Below are 21,270 nucleotides of genomic sequence, written 5' to 3'. Positions count from 1 at the left end.
GAAAGAAAGAAAGAAAGAAAGAAAGAAAGAAAGAAAGAAAGAAAGAAGAAAAGAAAAAGGAAAGAAGGAAGGAAGGAAAGAAAAAGAAGCAATTTCCACCTCCCCATCCCTCAGTTTATTGTGACTTAAGATACACTGTGGTGACTCCCCCAGGACGGAGAGGTTTGCTTGTAACCCTCAACTCTCAGAGTAAGAAGCCATCCTGGTCAGGGGGTGTAAACCCCCGTGTCCCATCTGGTTTCTGTGATTTTACTGTCTTCAAAGCTGACTGCTGGGCTGGAGAGATGGCTCAGAGGTTAACAGCGCTGGCTGCTCTTCCAGAGGTCCTGAGTTCAATTCGCAGCAACCACATGGTGGCTCACAGCCATCTATAGTGAGAGCTGGTGCCCTCTTGCAGACAGAAATTGTATGCATAATAAATAAATCTTAAAAAAAAAAAAAAAAAAAAAAAGCTGACTGCTTGCCAAGCTCCCCTTGTGGAGAGTATCAGTCACTACACAAAGGTGAAAATAAGCAGGTGAGCGGAAGGAGGAATGGCTCACAAACTCCTCCCCACACAGGCCGAGGGAATCTAGGGGCCGAGGGCTGGGGACAGGACTTTCTCCAGGCGACAGAGGGTGCTGTGAGGGTGAAGCAGACAGCGTGTTGCCCAGGGGCTCTCTACAGGGAGCAAGAGTCAGGGCTCCAATGGGCCAGGTGCTTCCTATCATGAGCAGAGTTCTGGCTCGGCCCCCAGCTCTAGGTAACTGGCCATGTCTGTGCACACCTGCAAGAAGTGGAGGGAAGAGAACCAGGGGTTCAAGGTCATCCTGCTGCATCTCGAGTTTAGAATCAGAACTGACTGCCACACAAGACACTGTCTTTAGAAGAAGAAGAACATCAAGAAAGGGTAGTGCCAGAGGTGTAGGGTGTGGAGGACACAGCACAGTGGGCACCAGGAAGCCCAGAAGCCGTGGGGCTGCAGTCAGAGTGGACACCAGTGTCTCACGTGATAACAAAGTCCACACGGTGGCCGTGGTGAGCCTGGGACACGGAGTGGAAAAGGCAGTGTGGTGTAGTGTGTGTTATATGTGTGTGTGAGAGATGCGTATATGTGTGTGTGGTGACTGTGTGTTTGTGCTTGCTGTGTGGTGTGTATGTGTGATGTATGTATAGTGTGTGTGTGTTTGTGCATGGGTGTGTAGTTTATGTGTGTGATATGTGTAGCTTGTGCTATGTAGATGTTCTAAAGAGGGTGTGAGGAAGCGCCGGAAAGAAGCCCTTTCCCTCCCAGGAATGCACCCCCTTAGTCCTACTGGCAGAGGTCCCTGTGTGCCAGGGCACAAGCCAGCCTCATGTCCCCAAAGCCTGTGCCCCCCTCTTGGTCAGCTTCCGGAGCCCGCCGGCAGAGTTGACAGTTCCTAAGTGGGGAGTGAGGACTGAAGGAAAATTTAAAAACCAACACAGGACACATGGGCTCTGTTTGAGAGGGCTGCCAGCAGGAACTGTCGCACCGGTTTATTCCATAGTCCCATTTCATAGTCAGAGCAGAGCACCTCAGTACAAGGAAGGGGTTCATGGAGAAGTCAAACTTGTTTACCTCGACAACCTGTCTGTGTGATCCTCACACAAACAGAAGGAGGTGAACTTGGCAAAACATCCTGCGAATCACTGACTCCAGGTGAAGGCCAGTTTTTCCACTGAGAACTCAAGAGCAAAGCAGCCTGACAGACCAGGCAGGCGACTGGCAGCCTCTGCTTACTGATGCCCAGCGGTCTGCATGGCACGTGGACTGTGCCACCAGAGAGAACTGGCATGGAACTGTCCAGGTGGAGCATGCTCACACCCGGGAAATGTCAAGCGTGAGATGGGCAGGAGAACCGATAGGAGAACCCTGGCCCACGTGACCCCTCGACTCCCAGCTCTCCAGATGGTCACATAGCCAGCACCTGGATGCAAACAGAGCATCACCAGCATGCTAGCCACAACCAATGGGTTGCATTTACTCCCAACCCACGCCCCACACCCCAAGGTTCATATAGTGCTTTTTACGATGGAACACACACAGGGACATAAGCTGATTCACCAAAGATGATCTGAAAGTTGTGGTTTCACTGAGCAACCCTTGAAGGGCTTTCAGAGAGGACCTTCTCTCTCTCCACTGGATCCTGGGACCTGACCACCCTGTGGCCTTGCCGGTGGGACCTGAGCTCCTGGCACCACCGTGCCTCTGGCGGCACTGGCCGCCTGACTGCTCCACTTCCTGTCCCCTTTGGCAAAGAACTAGAATTGCTCAAAAGCGCTGTAACATGCCTCGGAGAGAAGGCCTCCCCCACCCCACTCCACACTCCCAGCTGGACCTGGACCCTGCAGGCCCGACATGGTCAGATTCTGCTTCATTCTTCTCGGCTCAGTGTGCACCCGAACCCATGCCCACGCCCGGACACCCCAAGGGACTGAGTGGAACTCCGAACCACAGGATCTTGCCAAGAGCACAGCCTTGCACTTCTCTCTTCTATGTGGTGTTGAGGACGGAGCTCAGGCAAGGCACCACTTCCTTGGGAGGGCAGGAAAGAGGCCAGCCACCCACCCTGAGCTGCCGTATTCCCAGCGTCTTACCAGGCTCTTTCCAGATGGTTCCTGCTCTACCATCACCGAGTCCTGCAACACACATAGGATCAACCCCGTTTCCTGGTGAGGATAGAGACTGCATGAGGGTTACGTGGCTTGGTCAGGTCCTGTTTGCAGGTAAGGGGCAAGAGCACTCAGGCCCAAGCCGTCTGTCCCTGTCCCCCAGGAAACCTCCGTTAAAACAGTGAGGGCTTTTGAGCTGGTCTCCAGTTTTGGAAGGCCCCGCTCTGGCCATGGCACCACCTCCTCTGGGCTCCCGTTGGCAAGGCCATGAATTCCAGGCCCCATTCCCAGGAGCCTCAAGGAACTAGGAGGCGAAAGGACCATGGGGCACAGTGTCCCAGACCCCCATCCTGGGGGAGTGTTCTTGTTTCTCTTCTGCTGTGATCAAACAGTCCAGAGGAGGAAAGGATCTATTCCGCTTGTAATTCCAGGTCCAGCCCATCACTGAGGGAAGTCAAGGCAGGATCAGGACAGGAACCTGAGGGCAGGGTTACACGTGGCATCTCCCTTGACCAGGGGACTCAGAGTACAGAGGAGCACAGCAGGAGTGACGGGGATGCTGCTTCCTGGCTGACTGATCCACAGGCTCGTGCTCGGCTGGCTTTAAGTCGCCTAGGACCACCAGCCCAGGGAATGGTGCCTCCCACAACGGGCTGGCCCTCCCATACCAATTAACAGTCAAGGCAGTCCTCCACAGACATGGCTGCAGGTGAGTGAGTGATCGGGCGTTTCTTCAGTTGAGGCTTTTCTCTCCTGTGACTCTGGGCTGTCCCATGCTGGCAATGATTCAGCTAAGTCCCAGGCCTCTGGATGTGGAATACCTTTCCCTAGAAATGTGGGCCTCATCTGAGGCTGGTCCTGAGTTGAGACAAATATAACCCCTGAACGCTTGGGGACATCCCTGGCAGTCCACTGACTAGAAACGAGGCTCTCGGAATCCTCTAACACGCCTCCTGCTGGCTAGGAGCGCTCCCAGATGATCCCCTTATTTGCTGTGTGGCCTCAGACTAGTGGCTGACCTTCTCTGGGCCTAGTTTCTGGCTGAGCGCTACAAGCCCAGCCCCAGCTCAGCCCTACCTGACAGCCGCTCTGCCTGTGCGTCTGTCTGGCTCCGTTCCAGACACCAGCACAGCCGAGCTGTCACATGCCGATCCACGTGACGAGCGGCGGCTGGGGGCTCCATCCCACGCAGAAGACAAGGCCCTCAGTGGCCCCTCAACCCAGCACCTACCCCAGCCATCGGCACCCTGCAGGTCTGTCAGCGGGGCGTGGGCCTGAAGGCCTCTCTTGCCCCCTCCCAGGTAGGCTGGGGAGCTGGGTGAGGCGGTGAGGAGCGTCTCCCAGGTGCAAGGTCGGCGCAGAGGCCCCAGGCTGGCCCAGGGCACCCGAGGGGAAAGATACAGTGCGGTCCAGGGAAGCCATGAGAAGGATGTCTCTCTCATGCACACACACGTGTAATCCAATCGCCGGCCTGTCCGCCCACCCGGCAGCTGCTCAAGGATCATCCCCCTCTGTGGTGGCTCCCACAGGTGTCCCTGGAGCGGAGCCAGGCACGGCTCTGCACCTGCAGAGGAGCGGGACCCCAGGGGCCACCTCAGCAGCACGGGGTGTCATGATGGCTGTCCTGGGGGTGGCAGGCAGAGGGGATGTCTTTGGGGAGAGGGCTGTAGTTGTAGTCCTGCCCCATGCACATGCTGTGAGGCCAAGTCCTATTCTCTCTCAGGGCCGTGTTTTCTCATTGTAATATGTGAGGTTTGGGGGTGACAAGTCTGTGAGCGGGCTGCAGTTGGAGGTTCTGCAGCTAGATTGAGGGTCATAGGCAGGCCTGGGACACAGCTGGCAGAGGGCCTAGTCCTGAGACCTCGTTTCTGGACCCTGGTCCCGACCTCTTTTAACAGAAGGGGAAACTGAGGCTCAGAGAAGGCAAGGCTGGGGGGGCGGTGCACAGCCTTTCTTGATCTTGCAGGCCTCTAGGTCCCACCTCCTAGAGCTGCAAACACTCCCACCTCAGCCTTCCCCCACACCCCCGCCCATTACCCATCAATGCTCAGAACTGCTGTGTGACTCTGAACTGAGCCAGTGCCACCCTCCTCTGGGCCCTGCCTCCCGTTCTGTGGTCTGAGAGAGTATCTCTAGGCCTCTACGAGATAGATGTGGTAAAATCGCAGCTAACAGCTTCCACCTGGCCTGAAGCCAAGGTCAGGCACTAGGCCAGGGCAGCCCCGCCCCAGGGGCAGGCGCTGTTGGACCTTGCATAAAGGCAGGGTGTCGGGCAGAGCCGGACAGCCAGGAAGAAGGGCAAAACTTGGTGAGGCCTCAGGTACCGTATCCCGGGGAGATGGGAGTGGAGCTGTTACCGATTTGTCCCAGCTACTCTGGGGTGCTGGGCTCCCTATCTCATCTGGTAACTGGCGGCTCCACACACAGGCAGCCTCTGTCTTCCCTGCCCCATCTGCCTGCAGCTTGAGGAGAAAAGGGAAGGAAGAGACTGAAGGGGGTGGGGAGTGGAGAAGCTCGGAGTGCCAGGCCCAGCTGGCCTGAGTCTGCACTGGGCTCCCCAGCCGTCTCCTGGGAGACTCGACATCCTGTGAGGGGGGTGAGGGAGGAGGTTGCCACAAGAGAGACCATGACCTCTGACCCCTGAAGATCCATTCAGGCACTAGCCCTCTCCAAGGCACTATCTATCAGGCTAGCCCGGCTAGTTGGGGACAGTCCAAGGATCATAAGAGAGAATTCTCCTTAGCAATAGACTTTGTCAGAGCCCGGTGAAAGAGAGGCCGATGTGCCAGAGGCGGCCTTGGAAACTTGTGGTTTCCAAGGACTTCATATTCTGGACAGCTTATCTCTGGGCGGGGCAGGCAGCTCAGTCCCCAGGCCTAGGAGTGTCTTGTCTCAGCTCCCCGGGGACCCACGGATGAAAGAAGCTGCTGCCCCCGGCTCTGGAAACCTCCTGAAACCCAGGGCCAAGGCCACACATAGGCCACCCACGGGAGATTAGAGCAGGAGCGCCTCCATTTTCAGGGCATGGGGGTGTTTAAGCCTGACCTACCCCCACCTCTGGCAGGCCTGGTGGAAGTCTCCATGCCCTGAGACCATGCCTGAGCTCGCTGTCACCCAGATCCCAGCCCTCCTGCATCTGAGGTTGGTGCCCTGCCGTGGCCTGGCCCCACACTGGATTAAGGTTGCCTCGAGTCCTCATCCTGGAGTTCTCTCCCAGTCCCCCTGGCACTAACACTCACTGCAGGCATCGCAGCTAAGTGCTTCCCAGGGGGTGGGGGTGGGGAGCTGTGTCTGGACCAAGCCTTTCTAAACCTCTGCCTTTGAGTTTCTCCAGCAGCAAGCACATATAGGTGCCACGGAGAACTGACCCATTTTACCAATTAAAAAAAAAGGAGCCAAAGAGCCCAAGAGACCTGCCCAAGGCCCCCTAGACAGCAAATGAGCCTTGTACCCAGGTCAAATGGGACTTGTACCCAGGTCACTGAGCCCTTGACCATGGAGGCCTGTGGTAGAGATAAAGAAACTGAGGCAGGAAGGATGAGGGATTGGGCATAGGAACCCAGTGGGGTAGGAAGAGAGCATGGCTAAATGGAGGGAAAGTTCATCAGCTGGACCCTTCCAAGGGCACAGGGCAGGGCCCTTGCATGGCAGCCGATCCCCTGGGCATTGGCGGGTAGGCCTGTGTGCTCACTCCTTCCTTCCCCGTTTTCTCCAGTTTTCAGGCTCATCCTGCAGCCCTGGGTATCCACAGCTGGTGCCCATGCTGGCCTCCAGGCTGCCATAGCCAGCACCTGTTTGTTTGTTGGGACAGTCTCATGTAGCCCAGGCTGTCTCAAGCTCACTGTGTAGCGAAGGATGACCCTGAGCTCTTTGCCTTTCTGCCTCCACTTCCCAAAGATTCAAATTCAGTCCTTCATGCAAACTGGACAAGCACCCTCCCAACCGAGCTCCAGATCCAGCCCCTGTGTAGTGGTTCTTTTTATTCTGTGTAAGTTTTGATGAAGCATTTGTTTATAGCTGGGTGGCGGTGGCGCACGCCTTTAGTCCCAGCACCGGGGAGGCAGAGGCAGGCGGATCTCTGTGTTGGAGGCCAGCCTGGTCTACAGAGTGAGTTCTGAGAAAGCCAAGGCTACACAGAGAAACACCTGTCTCAAAAGACCAAAAAACAAGCAAGCAAGCAAGCAAGCAAAGAACATTTGTTTATGATGCGGGGTGGTGCATGACATGGCAGACAGGTGGAGGTCAGAGGTCAACTTTGTGAGTTGGTCTCTCCTTCCACCTTTATGTGGGTTCTAGAGAGCAAGCTCAGGCTGTGAGGCTTGCATAGAGGGCTCCTTTACCCTCTATGCCATCTTGCCAGCCCATAATTTTTTTTTGACTAGGGTTTCATGTAGCCTTGGTTCATACAGACTTTGCTAGAACTCACAGCAATCTTCTCGCCTCTGCCTCTCTGCTGCCGTGATTACAGGCGTGACCCACCATGTCAGGCTGATGACTGCTTTTAGAGGGATCCCCAGGCCCACGGTCCTACTTGCACCCCAGGGAAACTCCCACCCCATCCTCAGAGGGAGCCCAGTCCTGGGTCTCAGCAGCTGAGCCGAGGGCTTGGACAGAAAGGCGCAGTGCAGATTGGTAGGGATAACAGAACTGAGGGAGAGAGCCCCCAGTGGGTTAGCTTCTCGTGCTCCGAGGCTCCCCTCTTCCCTCAGTGCCCCTCTGCTCCTGAATCTGCAGCTCACAAGTTCCTCTCCCCGCCCTCAGGCCGCCCTCTTCTCATGCTCCAGGAGCGGGCAGCCTTCTGTGCCTCCGCAGGGAGGTTTGTCCAGTGTGAGGAAGCTGGGTGTCCTCAGGCTGGCTACTGTCCTCTCTGTCCCCTGGTCTTGGTTTCCTTCAGTGGGATGAAGAGCAGCCCCTTGCTGTTGCAATGTTTAAAGGAGCCAGGGCAGACAGACGCAGGATAGGATGACTATGGGAAGGGGGGTGGGTGTGTGCGCAGCCCAGTGGAGTTGCACAGAAATCCCCAAGCGTGGGTCCATGGTGGCTTCCCAGTTCCTCTGTGAGGTCTTAGCCTAAGCCTCCTGATCCCAGATAGCAGATAGCCTTGGCTCCTCTTTGCACTCGGGTCCAGCCTGGCTCCTTAGCCCCTGGAAGGCATCCCCTCAGGTTTCAGTCCACAGCGACCAAGCCCCAGAGGGCATCGTGGGCCAGGTGGGCAGTCCTGCAGGAGAAGTGTGTCCTGCTGCCATGGTGAAATGGCCCCAGCGTTGCTAGGAGCACTTCTAGAATGTTAGGCCCGGACCCCCGCCCCCAGCTCCCTGCCCACAGGGTTTGGTAGCATGCTTTACATTTTTGTGGGCTCTGAAGAGACTCCAGTGAGCAGGGCACTGGGGAGGGAGTGACTGTTGGTGGCACTGGCTTTTTTGTGTTTTGTTTTCTTTCCTCGTGGGTTTGTGTGCTGTGCGTGTTTGCACACGTATGTGGGTTCACTGTGTGGGGTTGCACATTGTTTGCATGTGTGTGTGTGGAGGCCTGAGGTTGATGTTGGAAACCTTTCTCCATATCGTCCCACTTTTATTCTCTTTGGAAAGGGTCTTTCAGGCAAACCCAGGCTTGCCAATATGAGCAGCCTCCTTAGCCAGGCTGCTGCAGGGAGTCCTGTCTCTGCTTTCTGGGGTTAGAATTCTAGGAGCTCACGTGCCCAGTGGCATTTACTTGGGTCTGGAAACCTGAAGTCTGGTCCTCTTGCTCAAACAGTGGGAGCTGGAACTGCAAACACCTCCCCAGTCCTGCTGGTGACTCATGGCTGCTGGCCTCCCTGTCTCTCTGGGAACAGTGACAGACAGTCTATAAAGTAGTCTGTTCTTAGATCTTCCAGCAAACCAGAGCTTCATCTCCTGTGGTAGGGAAACTGAGGCAGGACAGAGCGGCTCTGCCCAGTGTCTCACAACTGGTAGAGACAGAGTCCAGAGACACACTGGTACCACTCTGGGGGCGGAGGGTGGTACTGTACCCGGCCATCTCAGCTTGCCTTGTTGGAACAGGAGGCCTGGAAGGTCAGCACTGGCCCCTCGGCACTGCCGCTGGGGTTGCTTCTGGTTTCAGATCACTGCTCCCCACACACCGGTCCCAAAGGCCTCCAGGGAGCTGCCTGACAGTAGCACAGCTGGGTCCACGCCGGGCCCAACAGCAGACAGCAAGGGTCTTCACAAAACCTGTCAGCTAAGCCAGGCCGTGTACCCATAAACCCAGTACTTACGAGATCTAAGCAGGAGGACCCGGGTTCAAGGCCATCTCCATCGCACAGAGAGTTTTAGAGCAGTTTTTCTCACATTCAAACAAAACAAAACACCCTTGACTGGGGCGATGACTCAGCACTTAAAGCCCTTGCCACACAAGCATTAGGACACACACAAGTGCGGTGGGTGGGACAGCTACCTGGAACTCTGTAGCCAGAAGGTGGAGACAGCAGAGCGCGCTGCTACACTAGTTTCCCTTTAAGATTTTTTTACTTTTATTGTGTGTGTGTGTGTGTGTGTGTGTGTGTGTGTGTGTGTGTGTGTGTATGAGTGCAGGTGGATAGAGAGGCCAGAGGTGTCAGATCCCTGGGAGCTAGAGTTGCAGGTAGTGTGAGCTGCCTGATGTGGGTGTCAGGAATTGAACTTGGGCCCTCTGGAAGAGCAGCAGGAGCTCTAAACTATGGAGTCATTTCTCTAGCCCCGCTGGTCTCTGTGAACTCTGGGTTCCGCTGAGACACACTGACTCAATAAGGTGGAGACTAATTGAGGAAGACACCAGCGCCAGCCTCCATGTGCACGGACATGGGAACACACTCTCTCTCTCTCTCTCTTTCTCTCTCTCTCTCTCTCTCTTTCACACACACACACACACACACACACACACACATACTCACACACATTACACAGACGCACATGCAAACAAAAATTTAATAACACAAACAACAAAAACAAAAGGTCCCCATGCCTCCAGCAACACTGGGAAGTTTGGGGCACTGAGCCCCAAGAAGAGTTGGATAGGCAAAGAGGAGCTGGCCTCCTGGTATCACCAAAAGGGACAATAAGGGGATGTAACTAGGCATCCATTCTTTGCTGGCGCTCTGTACAGGGCCAAGCAGACCAGAGGGGCCATTGTGAGTAGACAGAGGAGCGGCAGAGTGGGCTTCCAGGAAGAGGCTTTAGTTACACTGAGAGCTGAAGCCAGGGAGGGAATGAGGAAATGGTTCCCAATGGGGTCCTTGATACCAGGCCAAGGAGTGAATGCGTCACAGGGCACCTCGGATGAGCCTCTTGTAAACAGGCATGAGCCCAGGGGAATAGCAGGCCCCTGCCCTGTCTGCTAGTCCTGGCTGGTGGCTCTCCATCATCCCTCCTGGCTCTTGTCCCCAGCTGTCACCTTCTCTTGTGTTCCAGCTGGCATCATGGCTGAGGGGGCAGGAGGAGCTCGGGGAAGCCCAGGCCATTCTTCCCTTTGTGCTAAGGAGATGCAAGAGTGTCACAAAGGTCTAGAAACTACTCTTCCCAAGGTCACCCCAGGTCTCTGAGCCGCTGCCAGCCAGCTTGGCTCCTCTTGTGCGGCGTCCCTGAGCTGTGGTGGCTGCGGTGGTATCCCTCACTGTACCCCATTCCTGTCCACTCCACCCAGGCCAGGTAGAGTGGAGGGTAGCCCCTGGGAGAGCACTAGAGCAGGAGGGGCCTTGGGTTAGAGCTAATCTTCACTGAAGAAGAAGAAGCAGAGCCCTGGCCCTAATGCTCAGCCTTGAAGGCTGGGGGACAGCTGTCCCCAGCCTGTCCCTGGCCTGTAGCCCCCTATAAATTCACCTGGCAGAAGGAGACATGCGTCTTGTGTCTGCCCAAAGGCCACTCTTGTCACCGATGGAGTTATTCAAGGGAGACAGACCCTGGGAAGACTCTGGGGGCCACTGGGAGTGGGCAGGGGCTAAAGAGTGTCATAAATTCTGGTCCCCTTGCAGCCCCAGCCCTGATTCACACTGCACTGCCCTGCAGGATGGACTCATTTGAAGACAAGCTGCGGCAGCTGCGGGAGGCCTTCAACTCGGGGCAGACTCGGCCGGCTGAGTTCCGGGCTGCACAGCTGCGGGGCCTGGGCCACTTCCTGCGTGACAACAAACAGCAGCTGCAGGAGGCACTGGCTCAGGACCTCCGCAAGGTGGCATGGAGCAGGGACAGTGGGGTGGGGCGGGATGGGGGGTGTCCCTGGGTCAGTAAGGGCGGTGCAGCTGGAACAAGGGTCACAGCTCAGCCACATCCTCTGGAAAGAGGAGTTGAAAGCCGGGGGTGGGGTGGGGGGAGGACCCCAGCTCCTTTTGTGAGCCACAGCAGACTGTTGCCCCAACCCCCATCTGTCCTCCATCTACTCTGCGGCTGTTTATGGGAAACTTGGTATGTGCCTGATGCCGGTACAGGCTAGTCTCTGGGCACACAGAACAAAGCTGTGTCTACAAGAGCTGACTTTTTCACCAGCTACAAGAGCTGGTGACAATATGGCAGCAGATCCACGCTGTGGCTGCTACCTGCTTACAGCATGTGAGGCTGCAGACATTCCAGTGTCGAGTCAGGGGCCAGACCACGATGCGGGTTTTTATGTGGGTGTCAAAGAAGGTTTTTCTAAGAAGGGGGGGAGGGCTCGGAGCAGAGACAGGAAGGAGGAGGAAAGATCTGCATGGATACCAGGAAGTGGACCAGCAGCATGTGCAAAGGGCCTGGGGCAGGAGAGCTTGGTGCGTCTGTGATTGAAGAGCTGCAGAAGCCAGAGTGGCTGGAGGGAATGAGAGAGACAGAGATATGGAAGAGAAGGCCTGAGGAAGTAGACCTTGCCCTGGAGGACTTGGGTCTCACTTGGCACTGTGGACGTAAAGGCTCTGGGGTTCTCTCCCAGTTCCAGCAGCAGCCATACGGGGTCCCCCAGTCCTGGGATGGCTGTCCAAAGTGAGCTCCTCTTCCCTTTATCCCCTCCTGTTACTCTAGAGACACCTCCCCACACACGGAGTCTGATGGCTCGCTTCTCACCAGCCCCGCCCAGCACCCAGGAGACCCGACCTTTCCCCCTTCAGCTCAGGTTCCACTTCTGCTTTCTCATCCGGCTCCAGAAACCCGGACCTTACAAAGGATGCAGCAGCCCAGAAAATTCAACCTGGTGCCTCCCTCTCATCCAGTCAGATGGCTCACTGCCTCTGCCCTCGGCAGGCAGGCAGGCAGGCAGCTGTGGCCATTCTCTCGCCTCACCCCTAGCACTGCTCCTGCTGGACAGTCACAGCCACTTAGCCCCAGAGAGGGGCTCAGAGAAGGCAGTTTCTTGCCCAGAGACATGCGGCCAGAAAAAGCAGGGTCTGAGGCAGAGCCTCGCTCTTAAGTATGCCCCTCTCCCGAGGTCATCATGTCCTCTGGGTGCCGACTGATTTCTAAGGCCACCCAAACCTTGCTAGGGTCCTCGGGAGCCACCGGGCTTGCTGTGAGCTGTGTGTGGCTGAAACTTGCCTGCACTAGGCCCAGCTGCTGGGAAACACAGAATGCCCTGGTTTAGCCATGGAATAGCCCCTTGTATGGTCTTGCCTGGCACTTTCAAGGCCTCCATCTGCCACCAGAGCCCTTGGCAGTGTCCCGCTGGGCTGTGGGAACTAAGGTGGGAGAGTTGTGTCTGGCGCCCCACTCTCTGTACTCCGTGCTACTCAGAAGCAGAGCAAGCCCTGCCAGCCACAGGGCCTCTGCACCTGCTCTTCCCACTGTATCTGCCTCCAGGAGCCCAGGGCTCTCAGGAGTGGGCAAATGAATGAATGAGTGAATGAAAGGAGGAAGCGATGCAGGACCAGATGTGTGCCGTGGAGCATGCCTGTAATCCCGGCACTCAGGAGGCAGAGGCAGGCGGATCTCTGTGAGTTCAAGGCCAGCCTGGTCTAGAAAAAGAGTCTAGGACAGCCAAGGCTACACAGAGAAACCCTCTGAAAAAAACAGAGAGAGAGAGAGAGAGAGAGAGAGAGAGAGGACCTTTGGGAAGGAGGCTATACCCTTTCCACACTCTCTGGGGTTCCCCAGGACTCAGCCCTGACCCTCGTTCCTTTCTGTAGTCAGTCTTTGAGTCGGAGGTGTCTGAGATTGCCATCAGCCAGGCTGAGGTGGACCTAGCTCTCAGGAACCTGCGTTCTTGGATGAAGGACGAGAAAGTGTCCAAGAACCTGGTAGGTTGGGGGCAGGGGGGCAGGTGGACTTTGGGAACCGCTTATTCCCACAGCCTGGCTCCAGAGTCTCACTGCCCACCCTGGCCCAGGCCACACAGCTGGACTCAGCCTTCATCCGGAAGGAGCCCTTCGGCCTGGTGCTCATCATTGTGCCCTGGAATTACCCCTTGAACCTGACACTCGTGCCACTGGTGGGGGCCATTGCTGCAGGTAAGGAGGAGACCTCCACCTTCCCACAGCCCTGCTCACCGGAGAGCTCAGGGCTACCTAGGAACCCAGAAAGGAAAGACAGGGGCCCTGGCCCTGCTCCCAGGTGGCCCCTGGCCAGGGCCTATGTATGATTTCTGTCTGAGTCCTCACGTGAAGGCGGGTGTTGCCGGCACATCCCTTGCGTGGCTTACCTTCTCCTAGCATTCCCTCTGTGCTGGCTGCAGGCAATTGTGTGGTACTCAAGCCCTCAGAGACCAGCAAGGCCATTGAGAAGATCCTGGCTGAGGTCCTGCCCCGCTATCTGGACCAGGTAAGTCAAGGCGTAGGGCTGGGCAAGGGGACATGACCCAACCCTAGAGGAGCCTTTAGTGTGCAGGGGTGTGTAGGAGAGCGTGTGAGCTTGTTTGTGTGTGTGCGCGCACACGCTTATGTGCAAGTGGAGGCCACAGGTGTTCTGCTGGTGTTCCTCTGGAGATGTTCACTCTGTTTTTTGAGACAAGGTCTCTCACTGGTTCCTGAGGTTGGAGAACTTGGCTAGCCTAGCTGACCAGTGAGCCTCTGGGATCTTTCTCCGCTCCCAGGGTTGGAGTCACAAGTGCCTGCCATCACACCTGGCTTTTCAGTGGGTCCTCAGGCGCGAACTCAGGTCCTCATGCTTGCACAGCAAGCACTTTTCCTACTGAATTCTCACTCCATATTGTTTTGGACAGGGCTTCAAAACTCACGTGAGCCCCCTGCCTCAGCTCCCTGAGTGTTGAATTAAAGGAATGAGTTTCAATACTTGCATACCTCTTCTGGGTTGCACGGCCCTGGCTACATCACGTTCTCTCACCCTCAGTTTCCCTCCTAGGATTTAGCCAGGGCAGTCTGTTCCCTGAGGTCCCATAGTTGGCCCTAGCTTCACTCTTTTTTTATTTTATTTTATTTTTTTTTATTAATTACACTTTACTCACTTTGTATCCCCCCACCCCCAGCTTCACTCTTGCTCTAGGTCTGCAGTGTTCAGACATTCCCCTGTCCGGGGAAGCTCTCAGGGGGCCTGTCCATGCCTGGGTGAAGCAAGTAGGCGGGCCCCAGGCAGGGTGGGCCACGTCTGCACTCAGAAGCTGGGTCTGAGGACCTTTGTCTGCCCCCGCAGAGCTGCTTTGCTGTGGTGCTGGGTGGGCCCCAGGAAAGCGCCAAGCTGCTGGAACACAGGTTCGACTACATCTTCTTCACAGGTAAGGTTCGGGGGTATGGTTCCAGCCTTGAGCGCCTCAGAGAGAGGGGCAGGATCCCATGTCCACGTCCACCGGCTCCCCTCACAAGTCAGAAGTCGGCGCATGCCGACCTTCTAGTGCACCAGGCCCTGACGGCAGACCCCATGACTTCCCTTCGGCCTTGACAGGCTGGCTCAGGCTGCTGAAGTGCATCGGTGCCTAACCCAGGGTGGCCCAGCTGGCCAGGGTAGGATTTGCCCCCAAGCTCTTGGTGAGACTAGATCCCAGAGGCCACCTGCCATTGTACTATCATGTCCCTGGTCCCCGTGTCTGTTTCCAGGGACCAGGATGACGTTTCTGGAAGGCGTAAAAGGTGAAGGAGGCAGTGGGTAGTGTTTCCAGGGCCTAAACCCAAGCTGGGTGGCCTGTGACCTGCATGTGGTTAGGGCAGGGGAGAGGTGGGCTTCGGAACTTACTCTAGGCTCTCCTTCAAGCCTAGGAAAAGCCCAGCTGGGGACAGGGAATGCCGCTGGAGCAAAGGCAGACTGGTCTTTCCTGTGGGGAAAAGTCCTTGGTACAGTCTCATAAGTAGGCAAGGCAGGAGGTGTCACCTGTACACTCTCAGCCCTGGTGGCCCTTAGGTTCGGGTCCCCAGGGCCAGGTGCAGAGGCAAGGCAAAGCCCAAGGCCAGTTACCAAGCCAGGTTACAAGAAAACCTGACCATGATCTTGCTACAAGGTCCCATGACTAATTCAGCCTTGCTCATCTGCAAATCTGAGTCACAGATAGGCCAGAAAAGAAAGTCGTTTATCCAGCATACAGTCCGTAGTGTTCACTCAACCTCTCCTCCCTCAGTCAGGGGATCTCTGCTGAGTACACAGACTGTTTGTCAGAGGCTGTATGTCCAGGAGGCTTTTATCTGTGTTTGAGGTACTGGGAATCAAACTCAAAACTTCATACATGCTGGGCAAATGTGCTTCACTGAGCTGAACTCTCAGCCCTGAGAGGGCCTGTTGCTCTTGTTTGGGTTTTTTTCCAAACAAGGTGTCACATAACCCAGGTTGGCCTCAAACTCACTCCACAGCTGACAGTGACCTTGTACTCCCGATACCCTTGCCTCTGAGCACGGGGATTAGAGCCTTCACCATTGCTGCCTCGGCCACTGTTTGAGATAGGATCTCACACGGTAGCCCAGACTGGCACTGAACTTGAATCTTCTGTCTCAGTTTCCTGAGCACTTTGATCACAGGCAAGTGTCCCCGTCCCTAACGTACCTCTGCAGGGTTTGAGGAGAGCAGAGTAAACAAGGAATGGGAAGAACTGTGTGTGTCAGGAAAGGGCTGAGGCAGCCTGGAGGATGAGCAGATGAGGGAGGATGATTCTGAGAGGAGCCTGTAGACCAGGACATCAGGGGCGGGGCCTGAGCATCAGTCAGGCTGAGCTGGCTCTGGCCTTAGAGGACAAGGCAGAAGACATGGAAATGGAAGGTTTCTGAAGATAGAGAGGTGGTTAGTCCTATGCTGGGTGGAAGAGTAAGCTGCAAGGTGAGCCTGAGGCAGAAGCAGACAGGGGCAGGGGCAGATAGGGAGCCAGAATCCCTGCTGGGAGTGCAGAATAAACTCCTCCTTTGGAGCCCCTGTTCAGGGACCCAGCCAGGTGAGGCCATCCACCTAGCCAGTTGACTAACGAGAGACACATAAGCCCTTTCCATGTACCCAGGGAACGCTTATGTAGGCAAGATTGTCATGGCCGCTGCTGCCAAACACCTGACGCCCATCACCCTGGAGCTGGGGGGTAAGAACCCCTGCTATGTGGATGACAGCTGCGACCCCCAGACCGTGGCCAACCGGGTGGCCTGGTTCCGCTACTTCAACGCTGGCCAGACCTGTGTGGCCCCCGACTACATCCTGTGCAGCCAGGAGATGCAGGAGAGGCTGGTGCCTGCCCTGCAGAATGCCATCACGCGTTTCTATGGAGACAACCCACAGACCTCCCCCAACCTGGGCAGAATCATCAACCAGAAACACTTCAAGCGTCTCCAGGGACTGCTGGGCTGTGGCCGCATGGCCATCGGTGGCCAGAGTGATGAGAGTGATCTGTACATTGGTGAGTCTCCCTCTAACCTGGGCTGAGACCCTTCCAAGATGGAGGAGCCCACGCTGGACAGCCGGTCTCAGCCTATGTCCGAATCCTTTCCCTACCTCCGGAGCCTGGCCTGAGCAGAGTGCCACAGCACCCCATCACTGTGGCTCCTCAAACTCAGGACCCACTGAGCTGTGACCCGACTCTAGAGGTTCAGAGTTTCTGTTCTAGCTTCTGTTGTTCTGAGACTCCAGACCCCAAGCCTGTGGTCCTAGGAAGTCAGACCCTGGGCTTCCTGGTGTGGGGTGCAGGCTCTGTCCTTATTGGAAGCCATGTCTTGCCTATGGGTGAGGGTGAGTTAACTCTGTGTTGCAGCCCCCACAGTGTTAGCGGATGTGCGGGAGACCGAGGCTGTGATGCAGGAGGAGATCTTCGGGCCCATCCTGCCCCTGGTGACTGTGAGGAGCCTGGATGAGGCCGTTGAGTTCATCAACCGGCGGGAGAAGCCTCTTGCGCTGTATGCCTTCTCTAAGAGAAGCCAGGTGGGATGAGTGCTGGAATTGGCCTGTGGGAGGGGTGGCAACAGAGAGCACAGCCCCTCTGGGTAATTACAGGACTTTAGGGATGGTGGCCTCCTGGCTTTGTCCCTGCCCTCCCTCCCAAAAGTCAAACTTTCTTGGGTGCCATCGTGCCTGGCCAAACAATATTTTGAGATGAGGTCTCATATAGCCTAGGCTAGCCTTAAACTATACAGTCCAGGGGGACTTGAATCTGATCCTCCTGACTCCACCTCCCAAGTGTCAGGATTATGTGTGCCATGACACCCGGTGACATTTGATCCTGGGGAATCCTAAGGCTTTTTGCACACTAGACAAAACCTACCAAACTGGGCTGGAGAGATGGTGCGGTGATTAAAAAAAAAAAAAAGCACTAGTTGCTCTTGCAGAGGACCCAGGTTTGGTTCCCAGCACCCACCTGGTGGTTCACAACCATCCAGAACTCCAATTCCAGGGGATCTGATGAACTCTTCTGACTGCCTCCGGCGCTAAGCACATATGTGGTACACATAACCATACATGCAGGCAAAATATAGACATAAAATAAATAATTCTTCAAAGATTAAAGACAACAACAAACCTACCAAATGAGGGGCTAGGTGAGATAGCCCAGCCAGTAGAGATGTCACAAAGCCTGATGACCTGGATTCAACGTTTCTCCCACAAGATCTTCACATGAGCTGGAACCTGAATGGTGTGTCCATGCGCACTGCGCATGGTTTTGGCTTAACACTTTTCATTACACTTGTGTATACTTGTGTGTTCACATAGAGGTCAGAAGACAGCTTGCAGGAGCTGGTTCTCTCCTTCTACCCTGTGGCTCCTGGGCATCAATCTCAGGTCATCAGGCTTGGTGGCCTTCACCCACGGAAACATGTCACTGGCTCCTGCTTTTAAAACAGTATTCTTTTTGTACATTTACTTCGTGTGTGTGTGTGTGTGTGTGTGTGTGTGTGTGTGTGCGTGCGCGTGCGCACGCACGTGCCTTCAGGTGCGCATGTCATGACATTTGTGTGGTGTCAGAGGACAATCTGAGGGAGTTAGCGCTCTCCTACCACATGTGTTTCAGGGATCAAGTCAGGTTGTCAGGCAGCATGCGCCTTCACTCACTGAGCCACCTATGTCCTCAGCCTTTTTTTTTTCTTTCCTTCTTAAGACAGGGTCTCTCTGTGTAGCCCTGGCTGTCCTGGAACCCACAGGGATCACCCACCTGCCTCTGTCTCCCAAGTTCTGCCACCACACCCGGCTTCATCAGCCCTTTTTTTTGAGACAGGGTCTCAAAAAGCTCAGGCTAGCCTCCCACTCACTATGTAGCAGAGGATTACCTTGGACTTCTGGCCCTCCTCCCTGCACAGGTGTGATTATAGGTACACATCACCATACCCAACACTCTGTGTGAATACACAAGCCACCTGTCTGTCCCGGCTCTGTGACCACTTCATCTCGTGAGTGAGGGACTGTCTCAGACTCACCTATGAACTCAGCCATCCTCTGTGGGAAAACAACACAGCCCTTTGGGCACTGAGGGCCAACTGTCCCTCAAAGTGTCCTGAGCCCAGCACTGGTCAGAGGCCAGGCTATCTTCCAGCCTGCTCATCCTTTAGTGTCACTGTTGTTGCCGCCGGCAGCCTTGGGCTGAGGCAGTGTGCACCCTGCTGGGATCCACTTCACCACACAAGGCCCAACTCAGAGCTGTCACCAGAGGGCCAAACTGAACAGCATTAAATTAAGTAGGGAAACCCATCTCCTTCCTCTTCAGCTTTTCAGGGACCTGCACACAGGAGGAAAACCCTTCAGGAAGTCAGGCAAAGCTGAGCTCAAGCTGCTAAGCTCCAACCTGACCTTAGCTGCCCAAACTGGCCCCACAAAGCCCCTCCCTTCAATCTTGAATAATTGTCTCAGTTATAATAACAAGACTCAGCAGCCACCACCTCCTCCTCCCCTGGGAAACCCTGACCACTTGGCACCTCACTATGCCTGTCCCTAGGTGATGCCAGATCTCATGATTTCTCTTTGGGCTTGTGTCCCAACACCCTGCCAGGGACATATACAGGCAGACAGAGAGAATAGGTCTGTGAGTCTGTCCCATTAGGCCCACCTTGGACCTCAGGCACTCACTGACACAAGGCACATCCGGGTATGTGTTTTAGAAGTTTCCCTTTCTCTCCCAGGTGGTCAAACAGGTGCTGGCCCGGACCAGCAGCGGTGGCTTCTGCGGGAATGATGGCTTCATGCACATGACCCTGTCCAGCCTTCCTTTCGGAGGAGTGGGTAGGTGGCAGCAGATCTCTGCCCTCCTGGGCTGATTCAGGACACATCCCATCTGCTACACTAATGCAGAAACATGCAGCCCACTCTGGGTGCAGCGGGCAGGCAAGGAAGCCCTCTCCACCCGCTGTGTCCCCTCTAGCCAGCCTCCCTCCCCTGTCCCCGCACTCTGTGGTGGGAACTTCCAGGTGTACTTGCCCTTGAACATGTGGGTGAGAAGCCACAGAGAGAAAGAATTTTAGTGGCTTTTGTAAAAACACACGAGGTTCCCCCGGCCACTGAGCTCAACTTTCCTGCAGCCTGTGGCTACCCATGCCCACACAGTCCTGGTGCCTTCAATTCTGTGCTAGTGCCAAATGATGCTCTGTCAGCCTCCCCAGGTCCCTGCAAGCCCAGCTCTGGCTATCTCTGCTTCCAGGAGGCCTGGGATGTGGAGATGTCCCGCCCCCATGCACCTGCAAACCTCACCGCTGTGTCCTAGCAAGACCCACATGCATGTGACCCTCTCCTTCAGGCCTACTTCCTCACTGAAAGTGCCCTGGTCCTTTCACCTGCTCATACTCCATATCAGGGTGACAGAATCATCTGGCCAGTCCTGGTCTTGTGCAGAAGTCCTGTCCCTCCCTCTTAGTCCATTGAGACAGCTGAGCCGGGCCCTGATATGTCACCATCTCCAAGGCTGAGTTGTCTCCAAGCCTGAGACCTGGCCCCCTTTCCCTGCCCACACTCTATCTGGCTGATATCGTGTTCCTCTGGCTTCACTCATTTCAACGAGCCAGCTTCTTCCCTACCAACCATCCAGGCCATGTACCCTGGACCTTCTGGGTTGAGTCCTTGTCCCTTCCTAGATAGCAGGACCTACACAGGTTTGAAGATGTCTGCCATAAACGTAGGAGGAGGGTGTCACTCTCACAGAGGGGAAGCCTGACACAGTCACTTGCCCAAAATGACATACTGATTCAGGCAGGACAGGGCTGGGATTCAACTTTTGGCAGCCTGGCTCCAGAAATCCCGCCCTTGGCCTCAGTTTGCCTGTCCTGCATGGCATCTGGTCAGCTGGTGCGGGGTGAGCTCGGTGCTCACCCTTCCAGCCATGATGTCTTGTGATTAAGGCCACTCAACAGCCGGGGAGACAGAGGGTCAGAAAGCCCACCTGTCGGAGCTCTTCAAAGACCTAGGCCCCAATTTTCACTCTGTCCACAGGCTCCAGCGGCATGGGTAGATACCATGGCAAGTTCTCCTTTGACACCTTCTCCAACCAGCGTGCCTGTCTGCTGCGCAGCCCAGGGATGGAGAAAATCAATGACTTCCGCTACCCACCCTACTCCAGGCGCAACCTCAGGGTGCTACTGGTGGCCATGGAGGAGAGAAGCTGCAGCTGTACACTGCTCTGAGCGGGGCTGCCAGCCACAGCCCTCCCTGGAACACAGCTGCTGGGGAAGAGGCCTGTCAGGGCCCAGGCCACAGAGCAGTTTGCTCAGCCCTTGTCCGTGCAGCCCTCTTCCTTCTGGGGCTTCCCTTTTTGGACCTTTGACTGTTCTGAATGGGATAGGCTGAGGGCAGGAATGTGGGAAGGGGTGTCCGTCCCTTCCAGTGCTAGCCTTGGAATCTGGGAGAAAATGTCATGTCCGAACTACCCACCTTCTTGCAGCTAGTGCCGCGGGGAAGCAGTGATGGCTGGCACAGGCCACATTCCCTGACCCCCATGTCTGAGTCCTGTGAGCTTCGGTTTTCTATCTGCACAGTGAAGATGAATTAACAGCCTGTGGTCGCAGGGAGTATTAAACTCTTGAGGGCTGACCCCAAACTGTAAGCGTCCTGTCTTTTTTGGAGTGGAGGTTCTGCCTCCACGGTAAGTCAAAGATCCCTGCCCTACCTATTCCTCTCAGCCCTGCACATGGAATCCCCATCATGTCCCCTGGGGACTTCTCCCCAGTCTACTCAGGAGTGAAACATTCCACCCGTCCGAGCCCCATGCCCCACGAGATGGTGCTTTCAGCCGTTCAACTGCTAAAACCTAAAATTTTCACATCCATTCTCCGTGCCAGACCCGGTATTTGACTAAGTCAACATGTCCTTCCTGGCCTGTCAAGACTCCTCACGGTCAGCTAGGACACCATCTTCTAAGGAA

At 55.6% G+C, this 21,270-nt stretch overlaps 1 protein-coding gene across 4 annotated transcripts; it reads left to right on the top strand.

Annotated features, from left to right (window-relative positions):
* Positions 1-4,821: 4,821 nt before the first annotated feature.
* Positions 4,822-20,946, top strand: Aldh3b1 (aldehyde dehydrogenase 3 family member B1). 4 transcript variants are annotated; one of them, XM_055614747.1, is made up of 11 exons: positions 4,822-4,933; positions 5,678-5,754; positions 10,635-10,797; positions 12,713-12,823; positions 12,913-13,033; positions 13,258-13,343; positions 14,172-14,253; positions 15,952-16,338; positions 16,690-16,856; positions 19,043-19,142; positions 20,343-20,946. In XM_055614747.1, the coding sequence occupies exons 2-11, from the start codon at positions 5,708-5,710 to the stop codon at positions 20,531-20,533; spliced, it is 1,455 nt and encodes a 484-aa protein (XP_055470722.1). In that variant the 5' UTR covers positions 4,822-4,933; positions 5,678-5,707; the 3' UTR covers positions 20,534-20,946. The 4 variants fall into 4 exon arrangements, with proteins under 4 accessions (XP_055470722.1, XP_055470725.1, XP_055470723.1 ...); XM_055614750.1 differs by lacking the exon at positions 5,678-5,754 and having other exon boundaries at positions 10,601-10,797; XM_055614748.1 differs by lacking the exon at positions 5,678-5,754 and having other exon boundaries at positions 4,827-4,933.
* The last annotated feature ends 324 nt before the right edge of the window (positions 20,947-21,270 follow it).

The sequence above is a fragment of the Psammomys obesus genome, unplaced genomic scaffold (genome assembly GCF_907164565.1).
Source record: "Psammomys obesus unplaced genomic scaffold, mPsaObe1.curated_primary_1811, whole genome shotgun sequence".
NCBI lineage: Eukaryota > Metazoa > Chordata > Mammalia > Rodentia > Muridae > Psammomys > Psammomys obesus.
Note: the sequence above shows the minus strand (reverse complement) of the source record. Positions and strands in the feature narration are given on the sequence as shown.